The following is a 27,339-nucleotide window of genomic DNA, read 5'->3' on the forward strand; positions in this document are numbered from 1 at the left end:
AAGTTTGAATCTAGAACCTCTGGTTAAGTTGAAAGAGATTCTTTACCACCTGATACAAGTACTCTTGGATAGATTTGACATGGTTTAGTAAAATGTATTGTTTTAGTTTTTTCTTTTTTAATCTAAACTATCAAACTTAAATTTAAAATATCCAATCTTTGATTAATTGGTTACTAGTACTATGAATACTTAGGTTTAATGATTTTTATGTAGGGGTATGAAATTTATGCTAGAAATTATTCTTAAGTTAAATGGGTCAAAACTAGAATAGTGATATGAGCAATTTTCTAATAGTATTTTAAGCACTTTCTATTACGTCCCAGAGTCTACATGCAGGAATACTTAGGATAATTCATCTTACTTAGAGTTTGCACAAGAAAAATGAACACTCAAATGTAGGACAAAAAAATATGGAATTTAAACAAGGAATATGAGAGTTCGAATTGGTATTTTTTTTTGAATATGAAACAATCTATTTATGAACTAAATAGCTTTGTTTCACAAGGTTGCGACCCTTGATAAAATACACATTTTCACTAAGTATTACAACTCTTTACTAATTATTGAGACCCTTTATAAAACACATTTATGACCCTTGATAAAAACACACCCTTTCACCAAGTGTTACAACTCTTTACTAAATACTTACTGAGAATAGCAACTCTTTACTCACTTATAAGTGTCATGTTATTATTAGAAAACAACAATAATTATGTATTTAATTAATCTCTTCATTAATTAGTAATTACAACAATCTTCACTTATTCTAATAATGACAAGACAAATTCTAAAAAAGGAAATAAAGAATACTAATATAGTTAAGTATCTTTCGATATAAACATAACCTTAGTAAAAACAACACAAAATCTAATCAAATTTTCAGGTAGCAAAGCTTCGCACATTTTATGCCTTGTGATTAAATCGGTGTTACCTTACACACACTCTTTAATGGTTCTTCACCTACAACTCCCGCCTAACACTATTTATGGTCACATGTTTTTCCTATCTCGTGAATTTATCGTGAGAGAAACTCCAACTCTTACTTTGAGACGGAACCATCTCAAAATTCACATAGGTAAAGTTCATATTGTATCTACTTTACTTGAGATACATATTCTCAATATTGAACTTCATTAAGGGTTTGAAAAAGATTGAACTACATATTATGCGTAGTCGCGGATGTGAACCAAATGGATTGTATTGGTTAAGAGTCTATTAAAAGGATTAAAATTAATTACGTTTGAAGATGTATGATTATGTGAAACAAAATTTAAAATTATGTCTTTTCATGAGATTTGTTGGAAGGTATATGCATTGCATGGCATATACATCTTTTTCCTGTATGGTGGATTTCCTATATGGCAGATTACATGTATGGCGGGTTGTCTTTGTGGCAGATTTCTTATGTGGCAGATATATTTCCCCATTGGGTGTATTATGTATGGATTGGCATGTGTGGCGGTTTATATCTGGATCATTTATATTTAGGAGCATGCATATTCACACATAAGGATATTTGTAAAATGATGATTTTTATGATTTGTTTTATAATACCATACAATATATTTTGTTTAATTTGATATGAATGATGGAAGATTTACCACTTACAAATAATATTTAAGGTACAATGAATTTGAAGATATGAAGTAAGCTTGATGTGATGTCATACATGGTTGCAGGAATAAAAAATAGGATTTTTATTAGATTTGTAATTTAAACTAGAGTAACATAAAATACTTATATTTGGTCATTTATTTAAGTTTGATATGGACTAGAAATATGGAGTGGGTTTTTACTCCGCTAGAAAATGACATTAGTAAGTTTCATTTGAAATGAACATCGTAATTTTTAGAGCTTTCAATTTGATAAAAAAATAGTCGTACATTTTTAAAAGTAAATATAAATTTTAAAGTAATGTATTGGATCAAATTTTTTTTGGGGCGTTACAGGGATTGTGTGATCAAACTCTTGTTTAGGTTCAAAGGCTCAACCCGTGATAAAAGTTTTCATAAGTTCTTGGTTAGCCCGTGGTAAAATCAAGGTAAGGTTAAAGCTTAACCCGATATTAAAATCTTGATTAGGTTTGAGATTAGCCAAATATTAAAATCTCACAGGTTTTTGGTTAGCCTGTGGTATAAAACCAAGTTGTAAGGTTCGTGAACTCAACCTGATGTTAAAAGCTTGCAAAGTTTATTTAGAAGCTTGAAGACTAACCACTCCAAGATTCTCATGGAAAAAAGACTAACCTTTTCGATCTGCAGTTTGGAAGGAAGACTCGCCGCTTCACTCCATAGTTTTGTTGATTCGTTGGAAGTCAACCTTGAACTTCATTTTTCCTTGTATAAGTGGATTCGTGAGTATAACCTACTAAAAGCTCTCAAGATCAATTCTTGGGGATATCATTAGACATTTTTCTTTGTTTGACCGAACCTCTATAATTCCCAGTGTTCTCTCTTTTCCCTAAACTTTATACTTTTCGCAATTTATATTCTGCAATTTTAATTTTCCACTTCTTAATATTAAACTAGTTTCGAAATCATTTTAAAATCTGATTTTAATTCCAAAAGTTTTTCAAAACCATATTTTTGTTAACCATATAATTCACCCTCTCTCGTGTGCAAAGTCACATGTCCAACAAATGTTAGAAACCTCTTAGTTTCTAAAATTCCATTATTCTCATTGCTAATGATTCACATGTCATCAACATAAAGATAAAGGAATATCATAATATTCTCATACTCCTTTGTGTACAAGCACTCGTCACAAGTATTATGAACAAATCCATTTGAAAGTATGACATAGTCAAACTTTTAATGCCATTGTTTCAGTTCTTATTTTAATCCATACAATGATTTGACAAGCTTGCACACCTTTTATTCATTACTAGGAAGCACATAACCTTCCGATTGCTCCATGCAAATATCCTCATTGACATCTCCATTTAGAAATGCACTTTTTACATCCACTTTATGGACTATAAGGTCATGCAAAGAAGCTAATAAAAACAATAATCTGATTGTTATCTTCCTTTTTATCAGTGCAAATCCGTCGGAATATTCAACATCTTCTTTTTGTCTAAAACCCTTGGCGACTAATCTAGCCTTGTAGGTGTTTACTGTACAATCACTATGCTACTTCCTTTTAAACACCCACTTGTATCTAATGGGTCTTGATCATTTAGGTAGACTCACAAGCTCCCAAGTGTAGTTTGACATTATCGAACCCATTTCGTCTGGGATATATCATCCTTCTCAAACGAGGAGTCCCTTTAAGATACTACTTTATTATAAGTCTTAAGATCATCTTCCACTTGAAGAATAATAGAAATCTTACGAATAAAATTCTCACTATTTTCTTCTACTAGATAAAAAGAAAATGTCAAAAATTTATTTTATTTAATCCTAGATCCTTAGCCTTTCATACTCTTTTGCTTATCCTAAACCCGAGTTGCGTTTCAATAATCATTGGATAACATTCCTCACGAGGGTCTTTATTTGTGGGAATCCTAAATTCCTTATCTTCATGATAAGGTTATCATAGAATTCCACATCTCAGGATTTAATAACTATATTAGACTCTAAAATAAAAAGTCTACATACTTTAATGTTAGGTGCATAGTCTACAAAAACACACTTGATCCCTCGAGGACCCAACTTAGTCCTTTTAGGAATTATGATCTTTATAATAATATACACATCCCACACTCTAAAATAACCGACATTTTACACTCTGCCTTTCCATACCTCATATGAAGAAATACCAATTTCCTTCAAAGGAGTTTTATTCATTATATGACAAGCAGATATCAAAGCTTCACCACATAATTAAATAACAATTTGGAATGCATTAATATCACATTTATCATTTCTTGATATTTCATATTATTTCTTTCAGCTAGACAATTTTGTTGTGGTGTGCGAGGTTCAAAACATTCATGTATGATACCATATTTTTCACAATATGCATCAAATTCAGTAGAAAAATTTACCTCATCTATCACTCCTAAGGACTTTAATACTTCTAGTTAATTGATTTTGTACTTCTCCTTTAAAAGTTCTAACTGCATTAAAAACATCATCTTTATGGTTTAAAAGATATACATGTGTGAATCTAGAACAATCATAAGCAAAAATAATGAAATACATATTTCCCCCATGGATTAGCATGCCATTAAATTTACATAAAACTGAATGCAGAAGATCAAGCAAATTGGTATTTCTCTCTACATTATGGAAATATTTCTTAATCATTTTTTATTTAACACATACTTCACATTTTTTGAAATTATTAACATCAAAGGAAATTAAACCTCATTTAATTAATATTTTTATAGGGCTAATACCAATATGAGCTAATATACATGCCATAAAGAAACAAATTCAATCATATAAGTAGAAATAAAAACCTTATTAATAATATTGTCACTAACATAAAGCCTAACCATTCCTTCAACTGAATAGCTCTTTCCCACATATGCACTAGTACATGTCAAGATTAATTTGCCCGATTAATACATATATTTAATATCCAATTTTCCTAAAAGATCCCCACTAATAAGTTTCCTATTCATACCGGGAACATGAAGAACATTAATAAGTGTAACTTTCACCCCAAAAGTTAAGTTCAGTTCCATGCTTCCCATTCCAACGACCCTTGAACGTCCTTCATTTCCCATTTGAATCAATTGTTCATTGGTGACTTAAGAATATGTTTTGAATGTCGTTTTGTCATATGAAACATGTACAGTAGCACAAGTATCATACCATCATCATTGTACCTTGCCTTTGATCGTCATAGTTTCGCTCACAGTAACAATCATGTTATTATTGGTTTGTATAACATTTGCCTCATTTTGGGACTTCTTGTTCTTGCGATATCAAGCATAAAAGTCGTGTTTTCTACACACATAACAACCTCCACTAGGACCATTTGATCTACCATAATTCTTGAACTTATTTTGATACTTATTAGGACCAAGATAGTTCTTCTTACCATCTCATTTCTTCTTGCATTTTACACTCAGAACATTGGCCTTAAAATATCAAGCAGTCTTAGATTTTTCTCTTTCTTTCCATTCCTCCTCGATTCGAATATGTTTATATATTTTCTACAGTGATAAGTCTTCGGAATTGTGAAGTAATGTCTTCCTATATCTTTTCAATAAAGATGTCAATTTTGCAATAATTGCACCAACTTGGAATGTTTTGAGAATATCGATCTTCATAGCCCTTAGTATATTTATAAGAACTTGTAACTCATGCACTTGTGCAACTATAAGCTTTGAATCTAACATTTTAAAATCGGAATACTTTGAAATTATAAACTTTTTAGTACCTTCCTCCTCATCATGAAACTTAAACTCGTTGGCCTTTAAAGTTTCCCTTGTTGATTGGTTGTATATGTACATATCGTATAGAATATACAATTAAATAGTGTGTTTAGAATGTGTCCACGACACAACAGTTCATCCTCATTTTGTTTCTTGCTTTCTGCCTCGAGTTCCTCAAAATCATCATCTCGTGGTTACGAAATTGGTGCCAATTTAAGATCCAATTCATAGAAGATCTTTAAAAAAGTCAAGTGGAATATCATCTTGTCTTGCCAGCACGTGAAATTTGTCCCATCGAAAAAATCCAACTTCATAAGGTCTTGGTTAATCACTTTGATGTTTGAAACGAAAGTCTCAGTTGCCATGATTTGAAATATTATTAGGACTTTATAAATTATTTATATATTAAAAGGATCAAGCTAGAATCATGCATATGAGCATTTTCCTAATAGTATTTCAAGCACTCTCTATTTTGTCTCAGAGTCTACACGTAGGAATAATCAGGATAATTCAACCTACTTCGAGTTTGAACAAGACACATGAAAACTCAAATGTAGGGAAGAAAAAAATCCGGAATTTATACAAGAAAGGAGAGAGTTCAAATTGATATGTGTACTGGTTAAAAAGTACATGTGTATATGTTACCCTATGCAAGGGAAGGGGAACTCAGAGGTATTCGCATGTGTATAACAATGAATGATGATTAGGGCTTACCCACATCAGTGATAAGGAAAGTATGATGGTGTTTATGGTGGTTTAGAGGGTCTGCTCACGTGAGGTGAGAGGATATGTATATATGTTGAGTGATTAGGTATAAGCGTATGAGTTATACTTTATATCCTTCTCTCCTTAGGGGATAAATATTTATAGAGACCTTTGGGGCATAGGGTTTAGGAAATTCTTAGAGGCAACAAATGCTCCCTTGTGACTAAGGGAGATTGTTGGCCACCTATTCTTTAGGGAATCATGATGGACTTCCTTTCCTTTGACTAACGAGAGACAACAATATTGTATACATCATCAGTCCTAAGGGCGAGCCCCACTGTTTTGTGTGGATGTTGCCCATGTGACATCACTCTTAGGTGGGGATCCCATAGCCTCCCTTGTTTAGGACCCTCACAAATAAAACACTACACAATCCCTCACGTATGAGAGCCTTGTTAAAGGAAAAATGTTTTTAAGGCCTCTTCCATTTGTGAGGTATGTAACACTCAAGGCCAAAAAGGAAAGGGAGTGGTTGTAACACCCAAGGCCTAAGAGGGTGGGGAGTGGTCGCCCGAATTTACATCAGAAAGTGAGGATCCTAAGGCTGTGCAAGTATGAGATTGCATAGTTGAAGAGAGGCTTATAAGGATTGATTGTTACTACCTATACCAATAAATATGCATCTTTTTTTGGTATCCTAACAAATAAGAACTCAATAGTTAAGCGTGCTTGACTTGGAGTAGCATTTAGATGAGTGACCTTTTGGGAAGTTTCCCGAAAAGCATGTGAGTGAGGAAAAAACATACTGAAAATACCCATGTTGGGTTGTGCGGTCAGATGGTAATCCTGAAAGAAGTATAAGGCATTACAAATGGTATCCGAGTAAACCTCTCCTAGTACAATATTGTTCAAGTACGGACCAAGTGGAAGCTGGTGGACATGTAACACCCGAGGTCAACGAGGGGGTGGAGTGGTTGTAACACCCGAGGCCAAAGAGGGCGGGGACCGGTCACTCGAAATCACATCTGAATAAGAGGATTCAGAGGTTGTGAAGCTATGAGACTACATGGTTGAAAAAAGGCTTATAAGTATTAATTTGTACTACCTATACCAACAAAGATGCATCTTCTTTTCGATAACCTAACAAATAAGAACTCCATAGTTAAGCATGCTTGACTTGGAGTAGTAGTTGGATGAATGACCTTTTATAAAGTTTCTCGGAAAGCGTGTGAGTGAGGACAAAACACGCTGAAAAGACCCGTTTTGGTTTGTAGGGTCATTCAGTAATCCTGAAAGTAGTTTGGGGCATTACAAGTTACGCCTCTCATCTTGGGGCGAGTCTCTTGGCTGAAGGCAACCTTATTATGAGGCTAGTCCCTTAGCTTGGGGTGAGTCCCTTAGCTGAAGGAAACCTTAATAATATGTGATTCCCTCAACTTAGGGAGAGTCCCTCAACTGAATACGACCTTATTAGGATGCGATTACCTCAACTTGGGGCGAGTGTTTATCTCAAGATGAATTCCTCTTTAGATAACTAAGCGGTAGAGGAACATATCAAAATTTATTTTGATTGGACTCTGAGTTGTCAAAACATCAATCAACCTTGAAAGCTTGAGTGATATATGGAAAAAGAATGTGGGTGGAATTTAATGTAACTCATGATTACATTCTTTGGGAAAGTCAATCTAGCCTCTTTTACTTACACGTGTCTTTCAGGTGTAGATATTTTCCTCCTTCTCATGGCATTTATTCAATTGGATGAATATATGGCTTGTGCTATTGGGTTTCTAATCATTTGTTTCAGAAAAATCCTTTCTTTCCTTCTTCTTTCCTATTTACCTTTTTTCAAAAAGACATACCAGCCGAGGGTAATAAAAGGGAAAGTGAATAACCCACTGTTTTTCTTAGGGTGAAAACGTCTTATCTCCTTCTCTTCTATGCAAGGTAACAATGGGAAAGAAAACTAAACTTATTCATGTTCGAAACATTGTGTCTGTGTATTCTAATGTGAATACAACTAATAGGTTTCATCATGGCATTAGGTTTTCCAGCACATGACATGAGGAGGATGGGATAATAGAGCCTTGTTTAAGAAAAGAGAGGGCTAACTGGATACCTCCAACGAGGTGCCTCCGTGTTTTTACCTCCACCTACCAATTATTCATGAGTTGAGGGTTTTAGTTCTATTAACTTCTTTTAAAGTGGATTTTATGATTGCTATCTGTCGTACCTAGAAAAATACGATCCTTTGCGAAGCGCATCACATGCTCACGAAAAAAGTGTTTGAGAAGAGTCTCCACCAAAATTTATTTATTCCAATGAGGGAATAGGAAAATATCGATAAAATCTTTTGGAAAAGAACAAGGTCATCGCAATCATATTTGGGTTCGGAGTCGATTACACAAGGGGAAGGTATTAGCACCCTCACGTCCAATATACTTAATGACAAACTTTTAGTTAAACTTACGATTGAATGTTAGATTATTTTAGTTGTTTTCTTCTAGTGATGAAAAAGATTAAAGAGAAAAAGAAAGGGGTCGCAAAATTTTTTTTATTAATGTGTCTGACAAGATTGCAGGTCTTACTCATACGTATCTCTGGGTGTGGTGGAGAACTTAAGAAATACGTAGTTCTGGGTAGAAGACGTTTGTTGGTTGATTTTAGCAAAATCTATCTTGTATCAATCGGCGTAAAACATTATTTTACCCAAAACATATGAGAATTGGGCGTTTGCATCACATTGAATGGATTTCTACGTATCAACATTCACGGGAAATCGTCACTTATCTCAACTCAATGGTTGTTGATGAAGTATTGCTTTGCATCATATCGAGACAAAATGTATTTTATTTTTTAAAAGGTTTTTGATTAATCGCACGATGACAAGAAAAGAGTTTGATTGGTTGGATAAATTTTAAGTGAATGACGAATGCTTAATGAGAACGAGGCATAAGCCTCGAGGTCAAACATTCGAGGTTCTACCAGAATGCTAGATTCCCACGGTATTTTTTCATTCAAATAATTAAGAAAATTGTTTGATGGATAACAAATGCTTGATAAGAACAAGACGTGTGTCTCAGAATCAATTGTTCAAGGGTTACGTCAGAATGCTAGATCCCAACGGTCCTTTTTAGTCCAAGTTTATTAAGTGTTTTAGAAGCAAAAGAAAGAAAGAATGGATAACCCAAAATTCATGTCTCAGAATCGATCATTCGAGGGTTCTGCTAGAATGCTAAATTCCAACAGTCCTCTTCTTTCGTGCCTCAGGATTGACTATTCGAGGGTTCTATTGGAATGCTAGATTCCAACAGTCATCTCCTTTCGAGTTTGTTTAAGAAAATATTTTGTAAGTTATGTTTGATTGGGAAAATACTTGACATTTAGTTGGAAAGAGTTTAATCGGGTTTGAAAATAGTTATGGAATAATTTGAAGTAAGTTGTATTTGTTGGGACGTTGGAATTAACTTTAAAATCGAATGAAATGTTAGTGAAGTTGAATTTGTGGAAACTATCAAGTGCGGTTGTTTACATGCTTGATAATATAGGCATGGATACATATTACCTAATTAATTAGCTAAGCACATCTCAAATGACTAAACAGATAATCAAACAAAACATTTAGTAATTAGCATATAATTAATTAAAACTATAATCAATTTATTAACTACTAATTTAAGTTAACAAAATAAAATAATAATAAAAGAAGAAGATAATAGTAAAGAAATAAAATGAAACCATGAGGGTGTATACATGAACATGGGGTGCATTAAGTAGGAAAAACGAGTCTAAGGCCCAAAAACTAAACCCTAATTTAAATTGGTCCAAAATTTAATTAACAATAAGAAAAAAAAACATATTTTTGGAAGGAGGGGGTTGCGCTATTGTTAACGAGGGAGATCAATTTTTCAAAATTTAAATATCACTAATCAGAAAGGGACAAGTGGCAGGCCAAATAGTATAATAAAACAAAACTGAAAAAACCAAAACCAAAATCAACAACAAAATGAAACATGAAATAAACCTCTTCTCTTTCTCGCAATTTCCAACATATCTATTGCCCTTGTTCTCAAACTTCATGGATTTCTTACTCCAGTATAAAAAAAAGAAAAAAAGGGAAGTAAAAGGATAATGGCTAATGTTGATTGGTTGTTTTGTTGAGCCATAGTTGTGCGACGGTGGCAGAGCTGCTGCAAAACGTGACAATGATGTTGTGGTTTGCGTGTGATGGTTTCTACGTTTGTGGTGTGTGTTATGTGGTTGCGTCGGTACTAGTGGAGTTTCGTGTTTGGTTTACACTAATGGAGTAAGGGTGGTTGGTACGTGTTTGAGATGTGGGATGGAAAATGATGTGAGTTGCTTGTTGGCGAAGATGGTGGAGGGTTCACGATTTGTATATGGCAGAGGGTTTTATGGTGTAGTGGATTGTTGTGGAGAAAAAGACATTTTATTGAAGAAAATGGATCCTTTCATGTGGTGAGGAAAGGATATACAGGTTGTTTTATGGTATTAATGGAGGATTCATGCGGTGATACGCCAGAGAGGTAGTTTTAAAGTGGTGTAACAATCGTTCATATGGAAGATGGTTATGGAGATGATAAGTGCAATTTTTGAATGAGTGAGGGTGAGGTTTAGCTAGGTGTTTTTTTAGTTGTTGTGCGAGTAAGTGTTATAGTGAAGAAGTGTTGAAGTTATAAGGAAAATAGAGGGTGATGTATGGCTTTGTGAAGTGGTGATAGTGATATATGTGAAAAGGAGAAGAACATCGTTCTTCATCTTCTATGCTCCCTCTTGGTCATCTCTTTTCCATATTCCATTTGAGTAATGAGAGTAAAGGTGTGGTTTTTGGAGTATGAAGTTTGTGAAAGAAGAATGGTCGTGTTTGGTGGTGGTTTTGTGTTATCAAAGAAGGAGAGAAAACATTTCTTTTCAAGTTCTTAGAGAGAGAGAGAGAGAGAGAGAGATATTTCTACTGGTTTTTGAGTGAAGGGACATTTGAAATTTTTTGGTGAAAGCTTGATATGGTGATATTGAAAAGAAAAAAATGCAAAATACTTATGTTGATTCTTTTGCAGAAAAGTTGCCTTGAGTTTTGTAGTATTGGATATGTCTGGGAGAGTTAAAGTAAACTCGTTTTTCTTCCTCCTTTCTCCTAGTTATTTTATTTTATTTTTTTAAATCTAGATAGAGATGTTTGGTACATGAAATTAAATGGGCGGCTGGCTTAGCTGAGTTTCTTGTGAGTTTTTGAAAATGAAGAAACAACGCCTCAGTAGTGAGGCGCCACATCGAAATAATGACACACTTAATCCTATTCAAAAAAACATTCCAAACATTCTGACAAAAAAATGAAAAAAACTCAAAATGAATAAAAATTGGGCGCAAAAATGCTCGAAAAAATAAATTGAATGCACTAAAATGATCAGCGCGAAATAAACTTCTCGGAAACATACAAGTTTTAATCATATTTTAAAATAAAAAATGACCGGTTAAAAAGGCTTAAGTTGATCAAGACGCGATAGAAAAAATAAAATGAGCATGTCAGGTTAAACTACGCGAACTGTAGATTAATAAAATTGACGTTTTCAAGCTCGATTTTGAAACTTTTCTCCCGCTAATTTCATGTACATTTGAGAATTAGTTCGACCGATCTGTCAGTGAATTCAAAATTTTATTCTGGTTGATATTTAAAGTATTGTGCATGATGAAATGCATGTTATGATGTGTAGATGATGCAAATGTATTGATGAATGCATTAGTTTACTGAATGAGGGGCAAATTTGGGGTATGACACTATCAACGTAGGCCCTTCTCAAATTACCTCAAATGTGTGAGGACTCGGGGTTTTTCAGATAGTCTGTTGCAGCCTGAGCGTGTCCTCCATTGTGAGAGTGTTCCTTTATTTCCTTAGGACGAATATTATTCTCAATGGCTGGGCAATGTTTCACCCTTTATCAAGTGGATATTTGTTGAAGCGCTTTTGAGAACCCCTATGAGGATTGGAAAAATAAGTTTGTGCGAGTGAGAGAGCGAGGCGATGCCTTTCTAGTCACTGTAGAGGTGAGAGGAGACCCTATTTTCCATCTATCTCAGACTTTTCATCCTTGGATTACCTAAAGGGTGGACCCAAGTGTTCTTTCCTCTTTGATCAGGAAGTGATACAAATTTTGAGATTTTTTCACTCTCTGTATTCTTGCACCCTCATTACTCGGGACCGTGAAGACGACGATGGTGTAAAGGCGTACTTAGGTGTGAAAGAATACCCTTTTGACCTGATCTCGTACTTATTATTTTATATGCCTTAACTGTATAAGAATAGCGATCCAAAACGCAGCGGAATTTAAAAATTTCTCCTTTAGTGATCCTTACGAATGGGCATGATCAGTGATAAAATCGTTACCTCTTGTGGCGATTGAAACCTTTGATGCAGATCTACGGAGAGATCACGAACGTTGAATGGTGACAACGCCTCTACTCAGTCCACATGAACAGATTCCTTCAATCTCAATGCTAGCTGCTATGAATGAAGGCTTTGAGTGAGAGAGAGAAATAAAATTACAACTTCACTAATGCTTCTGCACAAGGGTTCTATTTATAGAACCACTTGTGTGAGTTGCAAGCTAAAAAGCCCACTTAAGTGTATGTGGCCCATATCTTATGATATGCCAAAATCACTTAAGTGTGTGGTACCTTACCATATTTCATATTCTACTTAAGTACATCGTATCTTACGATGTTCTACAATTCACTTAAGTGCACCGTACCTTACAGTGTTCCTTAGTTACTCTATCTCTCATCAATCCGTCCTTTTGTGCGCGATCCTGTAGGTTTTCGCGACATTAGCAATTATATTAAATCACGTATTTAATATAATAAACTGTGAGTGGTATCTAGCAACACATCACTGCTACCCAAGACACAAAAATGTCATGTAATTTGACAAATCCTTTTGTGATAATACTTATGTGTATAATTACCCTTTTGCCTTTATGTCTATATTGAACACAAGGCATAAACCGTGTCATCCTTGTCCAGTTCAATATTGGCCACATAGACATTTATCCTGTTACGCAGGATGGGTAAATTCCATCTAGGTCACTCATGTCCCTCAGCATGCTTCGTGGAGTATCCATCAACGGTCTTTATGGTCATCCAATTACGGATAATGTTTGATCAACAATAAGGCACTCGACTCTACATCTAGGGTACATAGTGGTTTCAGGTCAAAGGGTGGTATACACCATTATCACCATGAGAATAACTTATGACACTTAGCATAACATTCTATATAGTATTCTCATAGCGGATCAATCCAGTATAAATATTACTCTCAATATTCATACTTATGTTTAAGACTTGATAACTCCTTATTCCTGATCCATGAGATGTGATCATCAGTCTATATACATAATAATCCTAATACTTTAATGTTATCCCACTTCACAACAAAGCTTGACTACGAATACTTTAAGAATAATGTCCTTATGTTTAATAGGATCTCATGATTAAGTCACACTTGATACATTAAACGGACTAACTATTCTAGGGACTTTATTAAACAAACATAATAAAGAAAAAGCCTTTTATTATTAATAAATAATTCGATACAAGTACCAAAAGTATTGACCTCTAGGGCTTACACCAACATTAACAACATTATTTTATATGATTGGGACATGGCAGATACCCCCTTGATGAGAGAAAATAATGCTTAGTTAAGATGCAGGTGACAGAATAACATGCAAGTCTAGACCGAACCCGCTAACGGAGAGGGGGGGGGGAGAGGCAATGCGAAACCTCAGGGATGGTGAGGCTCGCCCTCAGAAGATTCCATGACAGGAGGAGGGCCCCTTTAGGCCATCACGAAGCTGCAAGGTAGTAGAAGGGGACGAGAAAGTAGGGGGTGAATCTGCCCCTTTTGAACCCTCTTTATGGAATAATCCTGCTTTTAACGTGGTGGAGTTTTCCGATCGCCACATTTCTTTCCCAAATAATTTTTCAGGTGATTATCAATCGCTTATATTGGAGATATCTTAGAGGGAGACACATTCCTGGAATATCCGAGTACTAAAATCCAATGTGAATCATGCAAATAGGATTGATCATGAAGGCGGGACATTAGTAAGATTGTTGAGTGAAAATATGGATGTTGTGAAGGTACTTACCAATGAAATGTCCATCGAGGCTCTCGTCCAGTTTAAAGAGGTGAGGCGTCTGGAACAATCGCTTAAGAGGGCTCGCATCCCCTTAGAAATTCTAGAAGAGAGAGTCTCGCTACTCAAGGATGAAGTTGTGGCAATCTTCGTCCATCATTTTGAGAGGGTGAGAAGACATGTCACCCTTATTTATCCTGCTATGGACTTAATCCTAATGGATCCCTCTCAGGTGGTTAGGGACGGTCAACTAGTGGACGATGAGTAGTTCCTTTGGCTTTGATGTTTTTGTGATATACAACTTTTTATAATATTAAGTTGCTTATTCTTTATTAAAATTCCATTAGTGTAACCTCATATTTGTAATTCGGGGCATGATGACCCTCTCGGGGGGTGGTAAGGATCCTATTTTTGGATGCGGTGTTTTGCTATCCTATTTGTCACATTTAACATTAATAACCATGGGCACATCATTGTGAGGATGGATGCCAACTACATCTTTCTTAGAGAATGCGATTATGGCTTTTGGAGCTTGGGTTCCCCCATCACCTTCGATGTCGAAGAGGTATTTTATATTCATGATTTGGTGAGCGTACCTTCTACGGGCGGAGCTAGTCACCCTGCCCCAGTGAATCCTTCTGCTACTGTGTTAAGCATGTGACGTATAACTTTACTGCCCTTGCCATGGGATGCCTCATTTTTGTTGTTGGATCTAGGGCTTCCTACATCATCTTGCCCTTACGAGTTGGACTTGTCTGACCCGTGGAAAGAGTCGCCCTTCACATATTTCTTGAGGTGTCCCTTCTGGATTATTTTCTCGATTTCTTTCTTGAGTTGGTAACAATCCTTTTAGTGTGATATCCCTTAACTTTATGAAACCTGCACCATATTCTTGGTTCAGGACCCATTATGCCCGCCTTTGGAGTGGGCGGTATAAGAATATTATGCAAATGAATAACCTTGCGCCTTATCTATTCATGGCGTGTGTTCAGGGGCGCAAAGCTCTCCGCTGTCTTGCCTACCCTCTTGGACACAATCTTGTCCTTTATGGGATAGGTATAATTACTCTTCCTCTGGTGGTGTGAACCCCCAGCGTTGGGAACATACTCCTTGACACCACACACATTCTTTTCAGCGTTACTTTCCTCGCCCTTTATATAACATTCTGCTATGGTGACCACTTACGCCAACGAAAGCGCTGGCTTCTGGGAAAAATACTTGTTGAAGTGTCCCGCATTAAGTCCATTTTGGAACACCCCCACAAATATTTCTTGGATTGGTGGGATGACCATGGTGGTGGTTTCGTTAAATCGAGTGAGGTAGTCCCTTAGTGACTCTAATGAACCCCGTCATATGTTGAACATGATGGTGGTGGACATTTTCCAATGACGACTGATGGGAGAACTGGTGTACAAATTTCTTTAACAACTCCTAATAACTGGCGATGGAGGCACGTGGTAGACCCATACCATTGCATGGTTGCGTCTCTGAAAGTTCCAGATAACAACTTGCACTAAAGGGAGTCATACACTCATATGATGGCAATCTTTGTGTTGATGGAGGCAAGGTGTTTTTAGGGATCACGACGCTCATCAAACTTGTCCAAAAAGTGAGTTTTAAATCCCTTAGGGATATACGCTCCCTATATTTCGTCTGAGAATTGCTAGGGGTCCAAGACTTCCATCTCATTCAAGGGATTAGATTCATGGCAGCATTATCTAATGTTGTGGACATTATCCTCAAGTGTCTGTGTTAGGTCTGACATGTTGTGATTAGATGCATTTTGGAAAAATAAGTATTATTGACAGATGTTGAACAAGATGTTCTGACATGTTGTTTCAACATTGCAGTGTGACATAACTTAAGTATCTTGTGAGATTTGGTTTCTTTAATGTTTTATCTGAACAATCTCTGAAGATTTAGTTCACGTATTATGTTGAGCATTTTCTAAAAAGAAAAATACTATTGTGTCTTTACTTATTTACAAAGTAACGATGTCAAGACATTGTAGAAAATTTCTGATTTGATTGAGATCAAATCTGCAGAAGATTGTGCAGAGATCTTGGATCTACTGCAAATCAAGCCTGAAGCCCATGTCTTTCCACTGCTATTTATAGAGAGGTTATAAACCTAAGAAGGCAACGAAGCAATGCATACTATTGTCCAAATTAGGGTTTCGTGTTTGTGCTTTATGAGAGACATTCGAGTATCTCCTCGATACTTGAATTGGACTTGGTGTATTGAGTTGTAACAAATAACCCCTCATAAGATTTTAAGCAAGAGTGGATTGTGTTTCTCAATTGTAATTTTGTTGTAAGATTGAAGGGAAGTAAGAGGGGTCTCATATATAGGAGTGTCTTAGATAGAAACTTCAACAGATAGAGGTTAGGTGAGAAGTATGTAAAACCTGAGGTTGTTCAGGACTTCAAACTAATTCTGTGATAATGGATTTCCTTCCTGACTTGGTACCCCCCAGATGTAGGTGACGTTGCACCGAACTGGGTTAACAACTGATTGTGTTATTTCCTGTCATGCTATTATTTAAATCCAGATATTGTTTGTGGTGTGGTAATGTGTTGACCTTGAGGTCGTGATATCGTGTACGACATCAGGGATCTGCTTATCAGAATTTCAGTCTGGTTATGAGGGTGTAATTCTTCCACGACGACACACATTTTTACCAGGGAGTCGACATCACCGCTGCGTTGTTACCTTCTGGCATAGAGGATGAAGCTCTCATGTTAACATGGCTGAAAGTGGCTACGTGTATGAGTGGAGGGTAACAATGAGTAAGGTGACTGTGATGAAGAAGGTGTGCCCTATGTTAGTTTTATCGGGGCCCCACAGTGGGCGCCATTGTATTGGTAAAAAAATACAAGTGTGCATGTTACCTCTTCAAGGGCAGGGGCACTCCAAGGCCGTAGTAGGTGTATAACAAATAATGGTGATTAGGACTTGTCCACAACAGCGAGAAGCCATGTACGTTGGTGTTTATGGTGGTTTAGAGTCTGCTCACGTGAGGTGAGAGACTCTGTATATATGTTGAATGCTTAGGTATAAGCGTATGAGTTATCCTATGCCTCTTTCTCTCATTGGGGGAGAAGTATTATAGAGGCCTTTTGGGCCAAGGATTTAGGAAGCCCTTAAGGGCGACAACCGCTCCCTCATGACTAGGGGAGAATGTTGATAATCTATTCTTCAAGAAATCATTATGGACTTCCTCTCTTCTAACTAACAAGAGACACTGATATTGTACACGTCATCATTCCCAAGGACGAGCCTCAGTGTTATTCGTGGATGTCGTCCAAGTGACATCACTCTTAGGCGGGGATGCTAGAGCTACCATTGTTTATGACCCCACAAATATAACACTACAATATGTTTTTCTAAATCCGAAATAGTCTATTTATAAACTAAATGATGCATTTCGCAAGATTGCAACCTTTGTTAAAACACACCCTTTCACTAAGTGTTGCAACTCATTACTAAATATTACGTCCCTTGACAAAATACATCACTTTACAAAATATTATAACTCTTTACTAAATATTCCACCCTTGATAAAACACATATTTTCACAAAATTGCAATTCTTTACTTAACTTTTTACTAGATATTGCAATCTTTTATTCACTTGCAATGTCATGTTATTAACAGAAACAATAATGAATAATAATTATATATTTAATTACTCTCCTCATTACTTAATAATTACAACAATTTTATGCTCACCAAAATATCCCCTTGAAAATGACCATGTGAATTTGGAAGATATGAAACCACATAGTAGCTTTAACGTGTCCTTTAAAGACTCCTCCATGCTTCCAAAATCTACGGTACCATCAAAGACAATTCTGGGGAACAAACAAGAGTGCACTGTGCACATAATGTACTTTTTAGCATCCCCTTCTACACTGTTTGCCACGTTGAAAAACATTAACTGTGTCATGTTCCGAACTTGTGATAACTTTGCTTGGTTTGGTTATTGTGAAACTGAAAAAACAGAAAAGTGTGTAGAGAATCTTCAGTGTAAAATGGGTAAAAATGCAAATGGAAAATAACTCTAAAATGAGTTAAATATGTTTGAGTTAAATATCTTTATAGTCTTCTTAAATATTCATATTTCACTTTTAATCTCTCAAAAAATTTCATTTAAAAAATAATTTTCTTAAAAATTTTTATCAACACTTTTGATCATGTTAAAATCGTCGTTAAAATTATCGTTAATTGTCATTTAATAGTAAACCGTCGTTAATTCAGTTGTTTAATAATAAATCATCGTTAATTATATTGTTAAATTGTTAAAATCGTCACTAAATTGTAGAAAAGAACAAAAGTGTGGATGTGAAATTTTAAAAAAAATATTCATTAAAAAAACTCTTTTAGAAACTTAAAATAAAACATTAGATATTTTGAAGGGGCACAAAAATATTTAATCAGAATATTTTAATGTTAGATTAAAGATGGAGAGTCATGGAGTTAAAACCATTAATATGAGTAGCCATGTGATTTTGAACTTGATCGATGTCTGATAATTTGATGAATCATGATAAGTTAAAAAGGCTGTGAAAGTTCGCATAACATCATGTGAGATATAGTTTGAGTGGTTTTAAATTGGAATACTCTCTGTTCTGTCTTTCACCCAAGCACATGATTCTGATGATAGGTCGTTTCTGCTTCTAGTACTCTAATGATAAGATATAGGATTCTTACGGATGTTATTTAAATCATGAGAAAGAAAATTGGTGTTCATTTTTAAAGAATCATTCATCCAAAAAACAGCGTATCGTATCTAGTTATCTTAAGTATATTGCGGATCGTGCTCTAATCTGATAGCAATATTACTAAGAAAAATTGTGGTGTGTGATGTGTGGTATAATTACAATTTGAATAATACACAAACTTAATTTTGACTGTTGTCTGAGTATATTCTCTGCTTCTCATGGTGTTTAAAGTTCTTAATTAAATTATTTTTAACTGTGCGTGTCTTATGGTTTGACACGATATATTCGAGTCTATTTAAAAAGTCTGTAATGATTTTATTTTTAAGGGATCTAGTGTTAATTGAATTGATTTAGAGATTGATGTCAATTTCCTTTAGTTCTATTTTGTTGGAATCTGATCCATCGATGATGATAAATTGAGAGAAAATTATAGAGTGATGGAAGGAAAATGATTTATTGAATGTTGTGTTGTGTTGTATTATTTTGCAATTACAATGATGGGTGATATTTCTAAACACACTAGTCATCCAAAATAAATTTAAAATAGTTTGTCTAAAAGTAAACTGATATACTCGCCCGAGTATATTTTTTAAAACAATATACCCGCCTAGGTATATCCTTAAACAATCCATCTAACAAAAATTTAATAGGTTCTAATGGGACAGAACAATGATTATATGAACTCTTGCAATATTTATCAAAATAAAAAGAAACATAACAAGTTTCAATGGAAAATCATTGAAGAAAGGAGTAGGCAAAGCGAGGACGGACGTTGAACCACTATACATTCCAGTGTACTCTCTCTCTCTCTCTCTCTCTCTCTCATTCATTTAATTTTCGTATGGCAATTGCATGCTTAGATTTTCAATTCTTAGCGTTCTTTATCGTTTATTTAGATGTAGCGATTTATTATATAAGGTTAGGTTTTGATAGAATTGATACCTAATTGAGCTTTAGTGGTGATTTAATTCTGAAAAATTAGTGATGTTAGAATCCGATCATAATTGAACTATCGTATATGACACATCTCGTGTAATATACAATAGTCATGTTAGAATCCGATCATAATTGAACTATCGTATATGACACATCTCGTGTAATATACAATAATCAATTATTCATTGTTGAACAATATGGGAGTTTTGTGAATTGTGTATTTGTCGATGAGATTGAAATCCAATAAAAGTATAAGTCTCCATTTTTGCTTAACACTTTCGCACACAATTTTGAAAAACCACTGATATTCTATTTTTGGAAAATCAGTTGAATTTTTGCTTTAAAATTAGTTGAAAAACCACTAATATTCTAATTATTTCTAATTATTTTAATCATTCTATCAACCCACCAATATTCTCACTACATCCCATCATATACCACATACACATACAACTTATAATATATTTAATTAAAAGTACACCACATACTAAATAATAAAATAAAGACTTAAATAGTCTTCTGGTCTCTGTAAGTTAGAGAATTTTTGATTTTGGTCCTTGTATCTTTTTTTTTTGGTCTGAGTGTCTATATGTTGAATTTCGTTTGACTTTAGTCCCTAACATTAATTCTCCGTTACAAAAACTGATGTGGCTAAGGTTGCTGAAGTGACAATTTTTTTCCTTTATTTTTTTTTTCCATATAGACTAATTATGTATTATTTAGTTTTTTTGGTGTTAAATAATAAAAATCAATTTTTTTAAAAAATGGTCCCAAGAAGGGTCAAACCATGGACCTTGTATTTACAATAAAAATGTCTTTCCACTAAACCACGTGTGTTTCTTATTCATATTTGCAACGCATATGTATATATCACATAATACTAATGACTAAATCCAAAAATAAATTGATTTTGCAATTTGAACTTCTTCTTCTTCCTCTCCTCTAATCCGCATTCGTCTTCTTCCTCTTCACCTTCATCCATGGCAACGTATTCAGTTGGTAACTTTATTCCGTTCAAAATCCACAATACATAACTTTGCTCTGTTTCATTTAATTTAGTTATTGTTTCTAATGATGAGATGTAGGTTTGTAAGTTTTACCACCTAATAGAATTAGTGGTGAATTTTTATTGTTCAGTGGTAGTCTTTGGTCTTGATAGAAGTATGAGAAATCATTTTTATGAAAAGAGAAAATAAGGAATAAACAAGGAATAATTTTGGATTTGAAAAAATTCAGGGTTTATATGATGGTAAGCGATGAAGATATGAACACAAACCCAAAATTTTAGATTAAATATTCTTTTCGTCCCTATAAATTGACGCGTTTTTGGCTTTAGTCTCTTTAACATAATATTTTTTTTTGGTTTTAGTCCTTAATTTTGGGTTTGAATTCATATCTTCATGTTCAACCTTCATACAAACCCAATTTTTTTTCAGATCGATGAGAACATATGTGTTTGTTTATGATGTATTCATGTATGTTTATTTAGTGCTCCACCATTTCAAACCATAGTCATTTTTGATAGTTTGATTATGTAACTTTATTATTTACTTTTTCTCTCACAATCTTCACCATCATCTTTCATTAAAGTTTCATCTTCATGTTCGTTTATGAAGTAAGATTTGGATTCTTAGTTTCTCAAAGTACCAATGTTAGTTTTATGTATGCATGGTGGTGAAACATTTTTCAAAACAAATACACTCATGCATTTTATGTATGTGATTATCATTATCATGCTCATATTTCATGAACATCAATTAGTGTAAACAAGGACCGGTGGTGCCTTAGCTAAAGCACTTAGTAGAATATTAAGTAATTTATAGTTGAAATAAATTAATTAATCCTTAATAGTTGAAAAATTAAGTAATTTATTAAATATTGAATCACTTATGAAATATGTATTCTTGTTACAATGCTTTTATTAAATAAAATGATTGGTTTAGTGAAAAGTTAGTTGTTTGTAAAAGAAAAAGTCATGAGCTCAATCCCTCATAGGACCTAGTTTTGAATTTTTTAGATTTCAGCCCCCAAACAAAACAACGCTTATGTGGAATTATTGGAGATTAAAATAAATGGAAAATGAAAAAAAAAGACATGTCATGTCAGCAACGTTTTCCACATCATCTTTTTTTAACAGAAATTTAACGTCAATGACTAATCTCAACACAACAGTGAGATATAGAGACTCAAAAAAAAATATATATACAAGGACCAAAATCAAAAAATCGCCAACTTACAAGGACCAGAAGACTATTTAAGCCGAAAATAAAAATCGAATAATCTGATTAAATAAATTAATCAAATTTTGGGGTGTTACAACTCTCCCCCACTTAGAGAATTTTTGCCCTCGAAAATTACCTGAATGGAACAGAGTCGGATACGACTCTCTCATCTGACTCTCCATCTCCCACGCCATGCTGTCTACAACAGGCCATTCCCACACCACCTTCACCAGCACAATCTCCTTACCTTTCAAGTACTTCACTTCACGATCCTCCACTCTCAAGGGAGATGCCTCAATGGTCAATTTCTCTCTAGCTTGTACATCATCCACTTGATTCACATGGGACGGATCAAGAATATACTTCTTCAACTGCGACACATGGAAGACATCATGAAAATTCAAAAGAAATAGTGGCAATGCAACTCTATAGGCCATGTCTCCTACTCGTTTCATAGTCTGATAAGGACCAATAAAGTGCAATGTGAGATTTCGAGATTTCAAAGCTCGAACAACACCAGTTACCAGAGCAACTCGCAAAAACATATGATTTCTCTCTACGAACTCAAGTGTTTTCCTCCTCTTATCGTGATAACTCTTCTAGAGACTATGTGAAACTTTCATCTTCTCTTTGATCATTTTGTTCTTCTCAGAGATTTGTTGCATAATCTCTGGTCTAATCACCGCACTCTCACCTGATTCATACCAACACAAATGTGTCCTACACCTCCTACCATACAACGCCTCGAATAGTATCATTCCATTACTAGAATATAAACTATTGTTTTAAGTGAACTCAATCAACAGAAAATAACTATCCATGCACCTCATTATTCTAGCACACAAGCTCTAATTAAATCCTCCAAAGACTAGATAGTTCTCTCTGTATGACTGTCCGTCTACGGGTGATAAGCAGAACTCAACTTCAACTTTATATCCAACACTTTTTGCAAACACTGTCAAAACCCCGACGCGAATCTCAGATCCCTATCCGAAATAATACTCAAAGGAATACCATGCAGGCTAACGACCTTCTCAAAATACAACTCGACTAACTTCTGCAAAAAATAACTAATCTTAATCAGAATGGAATGAGCTGATTTAGCCAGCCTATCAATAATAACCCATATGGAATCACATCCTTTTGTCGTCTTCGGAAAACTCGTCACAAAATCCATGGAAATACTATCCCATTTCCACTTAGGAATGATTAACGGTTGCGTCAGACCCAACGGTTTCTGATGTTCAATCTTCGCCTTCTGACAAGTCAAGCAAGCGTAAACAAACTCAACTACTTCCTTTTTCATTCCTGGCCACCAAAACATCCTTTTCAAATATTGATACATCTTAGTGGCATCGGGATGAATACTCAGACAACTTCTGTGACCTTCCTTAAGAATACTCTTCTTAAGTTCTGGTACGCAAACTCTGTCTCTGAATCTCATCACACCATTCTCGTCGATTATGAAACCACCTTTTTTTCCTTGATTGATTAACATTAATCGATCCATTATTCCCAAATCGATCTTCTGTCATTCTCTAATTTCTTCAAGGATACCACTGATCATCTTTAACATGCCCAACTTCACAATGCTTGGAGTCTCTTCGCACATCAAACTCATGTCACTAAGTTGTTCAATCAATTCCAATTCTTGAACCATCAACAGCGACATATGCAACGACTTCCTACTTAACACATCGGCCACAACACTGGCTTTACTGGAATAGTAACTCAAGTCAAAATCATGTCAGCAACACATTCCTTCTCTTCCGGTATGAGTCAACACATAATTGGACGACCGACAAACTTTTCACACATGACATTAAATCACATATGACATGGTTATGCAAACCACATATGACATTAAATCTCAAGTTATTATTTACTAACATATAACCACACATCTTAAAGGGACACTCACATATTCTTGAACTGGTGTCGTCTCGTTTTAAATTTTGAAGTGGAGTTCTATATTTCCCTCTTTTTTCACACGTCATTGTCACAAGAGCACATATTCTATCTAAACCATTATCGGACCTTCTGATAACCACAATGAATCCCAGTTTGGAGGTCTCCATACGAATCCATTGAAACATTTGATCACAACATTCAAACTCTTGCTCATTTTTAAATAAGTTACCAATATCTACCGCCTTCACAACAACACCATGGACATTCGAAGACACAACTTGTTGAGGGAAAAAATCGGGGTGCACCATATCTAACTAAATCAATTACCACAAAACAGTAAATAAACGCTATTGCTGTAAATAAAGCTGAAAAATGAACACATACAGGTACATAAAATGCATTTTCGGAGAAGTTCATACTCGTTCCGGAGATACATTTCTGGAGAAAATGCTAGTTTTTTCAGACAAAAACAAGATTAATGTATGCAATGAGGCTCGAAATAAATGAGCTTTACCTAGAATTCAAACTTGTTTTGCCCCATTTGATGTGATGAACCCCAAGATTGGAGATTTAGAGTGAAAATAGAGATTGAGAGTGTATGGGTTTTTGACTACGGATTGTAATGAAAGACAAGTATGGTTGTGTGATCATGCATCTCTGTCTATATCAAATTATTTTCGAGATGCATCTCTGAAAAAAACTGACATGCAAAGATGACAGTAATTTTTAAAATTCTACTCCAAACTTCCGAAGATACATCTCTGAAATTTTCATTGAGCTGATCAATTATGAATATATTTATGGAAATTTTCGAAGATGCATCTCCGGTATTAAAAAACTCAATTTATAGTACGTTACTCAGACTGATCTACGTTGATTGTGTATTGGATGCTTCCAAATATACATCTTCGAAAATTAAAGAACATTTTAGTATTTTTACGTTGGAATTAAAAAAAACATATTGGCTGCATAATTTTGAGTATGAAAACTATGTAAATGCAAACAAGCATACAATGGGAACTAAGTGGCACACATCAATAAAAAAACTAACAACAACATAACTTTTTTTTGTTGGGGTGTTAACATAATAAAAAACTAATGAAAAATCACCATCTTAGCTAAAACACTGTCACTGTCACACATCACAACTGATAATTTACTAAGAACTTGTCACATTCTTTTCCAAGTCCCCCTTTTCTAAACCACTCTTTTCCAAGTCCAAATTCTCTAAGCTAATTCCCTTATGAACAAGATCCACCTTGTTTGGTTCTTCAATAATCACTTCTCTTTTCCAATATTTGCAGTGGAGAACCAGCTGTAAAATTCCCAAGGGAGTTCCAATCACATTTGGTCCCTATTCAAAGTTAACAACATCAACATCAATAAGATTATCTTAATTTTAATCATGGAATAAATTATCCGAAAACGACACAAACCGCAACGAATATATCTCGAATGAGAAGTCCATATGTAAGCCACAATAGACTAGCCAAGAATGAACACAATGATAACGGTAGTGGCATGAATTCCACACTCTTTGTTTGTATCACTTTCTTCTGCAATAACCAAAATAAAAAATCTGAAGTTTTTTGTTTCCTTTTTATAGTAACAAAAATTTGAGTGGAAGAAAAAGATAAACTCACCATAACAATCAAAGGAGATGCATACATTGCTATTGACACCCCCAAACCTACACTACCCACAAGGTTCTTTCTGTGTCGATGATCAGGGAAAGCAAAAGATGATGCAAGAGCAATGGCACAAAATACTAGAAGAATTGGAAAAGCTATCATAGCTACCTTCACATGTAAAAAAACTAAATAATTAGTTTCGTTTGATAAAACATTTTTTTTCTAAACACAGATACTGACACAGACAGACATAGATGATGATAGATGATGAGGTGATATCGAGATTTCTATTTTGTGCATTGAAAAGGACTTAAGAGGCTCAATGATTAAATTACTACTATTTTTACCTTTCCTTTGGATGAAGAATACCAAAAATAAATGACAACATAAGAAAGCTCCAAAATAATTCCAACTCCATTAACAGGGACAAGAGGAAAATTTTCCCATTTGTAGCTAACTACTGGCAATCCATACCAAGTGTAAAGGAGAGAGTTCAACAGTGCTATTATGTAAGGAACATATGAAAATTCCTCTGTGCTTTTTTTCCTTATGACCCTTTTGAAGGTCACACTGCAAAATCAAATCAAGAAAAAAAAGTTGAGTGCTTCATAGTAATCTCTGAATGGTTTTTGATTTATAGTATTTATCATGTTATGTAACAACCATACATTGGTGCAGCATAGAGAGACACTGAGGCAACATTTCCTGCAAGAAATGAATATTGAAATTAGTGAGTTAGTTTCTAGTAAAATGCATGATGATGTTAAGAGGGTGTGAAATGGATTAAGGTTGTACCTATAACAGCAACAGCCATACGAAGGGTTTCTGCCATGTTTAACGTTGTTTATGGTCTTTAAGGTGATGAGATGAGGATATTTGTAAGAAGACATGTTTTGAGGTTGCTCTATTTATAAGACTTTTAGAGTGTGTACTGTTTAACAACTAGAGGCATGCTTAAATTATTAAGGTAAAATCCTGTCCGAGGAAAATATATTCAATCGACCATTTTATACGGATTAAAAATAAAAATAAAAACAAAAAATATTTTAAATATTTCTTTTAATATTAAAAATTAAAATAAATCATTTATTTTAAATATTTTTTATTATTCATTTATTATGGAATAGAGAAATAAATTGTTTAATCTTACTATTTTATCTTTCACTTCTAAAATTTAATACTACAAAAAGGGTTAATAAGTAAACAACAAATATTCTAATTAAAACACTTTATATCTCTCATTATATTACATCTAACATATTCTTACTAGTCCAATCACACTACATCTCTCTTCTAAATCTCCTAACATGTCAAATGTTCTTTTCAATTTCTCTCACTTTTTCATTTTCATTTTAAAATTTTCTCTCTCCATCTTCTCTTTCTCTTTTTAACTCTTTTAAAGTATAATTAAAAAAAATTAAAACCTTTTTTAATAAAATGAAGAAAAATACACAAAAATATTTAATTTTTAAAACACAAAATTTAATCTCAACAAAAAATATAATTACTTTATGATTATTAAAAAATTATTCATAGATATTAAAAATAATTCACAATTATAAAATTAATAAGTTATTTCATAAAATTATCCAAATGACTAATAAGTCATTATCAACACGATACGTATTTTATTTTTAATCAATTATTGTCTTTATTCGAGAGATAATTTTTATTTTCAAATGTAAATTTTTTCTTTCTTTCTCCATTTTCCGTGTTCTTTTTTATTTATTTA

At 34.3% G+C, this 27,339-nt stretch overlaps 3 protein-coding genes across 3 annotated transcripts; all 3 read right to left on the bottom strand.

Moving 5' to 3' along the window:
* Positions 1-20,723: 20,723 nt before the first annotated feature.
* Positions 20,724-22,610, bottom strand: LOC127093902 (uncharacterized). Its single transcript, XM_051032797.1, has 2 exons — positions 22,202-22,610; positions 20,724-20,884 (listed from the first exon to the last, which is right to left on the bottom strand). The coding sequence occupies exons 1-2, from the start codon at positions 22,608-22,610 to the stop codon at positions 20,724-20,726; spliced, it is 570 nt and encodes a 189-aa protein (XP_050888754.1).
* Positions 22,611-23,596: 986 nt separating this feature from the next.
* On the bottom strand, positions 23,597-24,284 carry LOC127093903 (uncharacterized). The gene is made up of 2 exons (XM_051032798.1): positions 23,956-24,284; positions 23,597-23,783 (listed from the first exon to the last, which is right to left on the bottom strand). The coding sequence occupies exons 1-2, from the start codon at positions 24,282-24,284 to the stop codon at positions 23,597-23,599; spliced, it is 516 nt and encodes a 171-aa protein (XP_050888755.1).
* A 730-nt stretch (positions 24,285-25,014) lies between these two features.
* On the bottom strand, positions 25,015-26,539 carry LOC127098632 (bidirectional sugar transporter SWEET3). Its single transcript, XM_051037276.1, has 6 exons — positions 26,403-26,539; positions 26,276-26,312; positions 25,955-26,177; positions 25,620-25,775; positions 25,413-25,532; positions 25,015-25,330 (listed from the first exon to the last, which is right to left on the bottom strand). Exons 1-6 carry the CDS (start codon positions 26,437-26,439, stop codon positions 25,136-25,138), a joined length of 768 nt encoding a protein of 255 aa, XP_050893233.1. The 5' UTR covers positions 26,440-26,539; the 3' UTR covers positions 25,015-25,135.
* Positions 26,540-27,339: the final 800 nt, after the last annotated feature.

The sequence above is a fragment of the Lathyrus oleraceus genome, chromosome 6 (genome assembly GCF_024323335.1).
Source record: "Lathyrus oleraceus cultivar Zhongwan6 chromosome 6, CAAS_Psat_ZW6_1.0, whole genome shotgun sequence".
Taxonomy (NCBI): domain Eukaryota; kingdom Viridiplantae; phylum Streptophyta; class Magnoliopsida; order Fabales; family Fabaceae; genus Lathyrus; species Lathyrus oleraceus.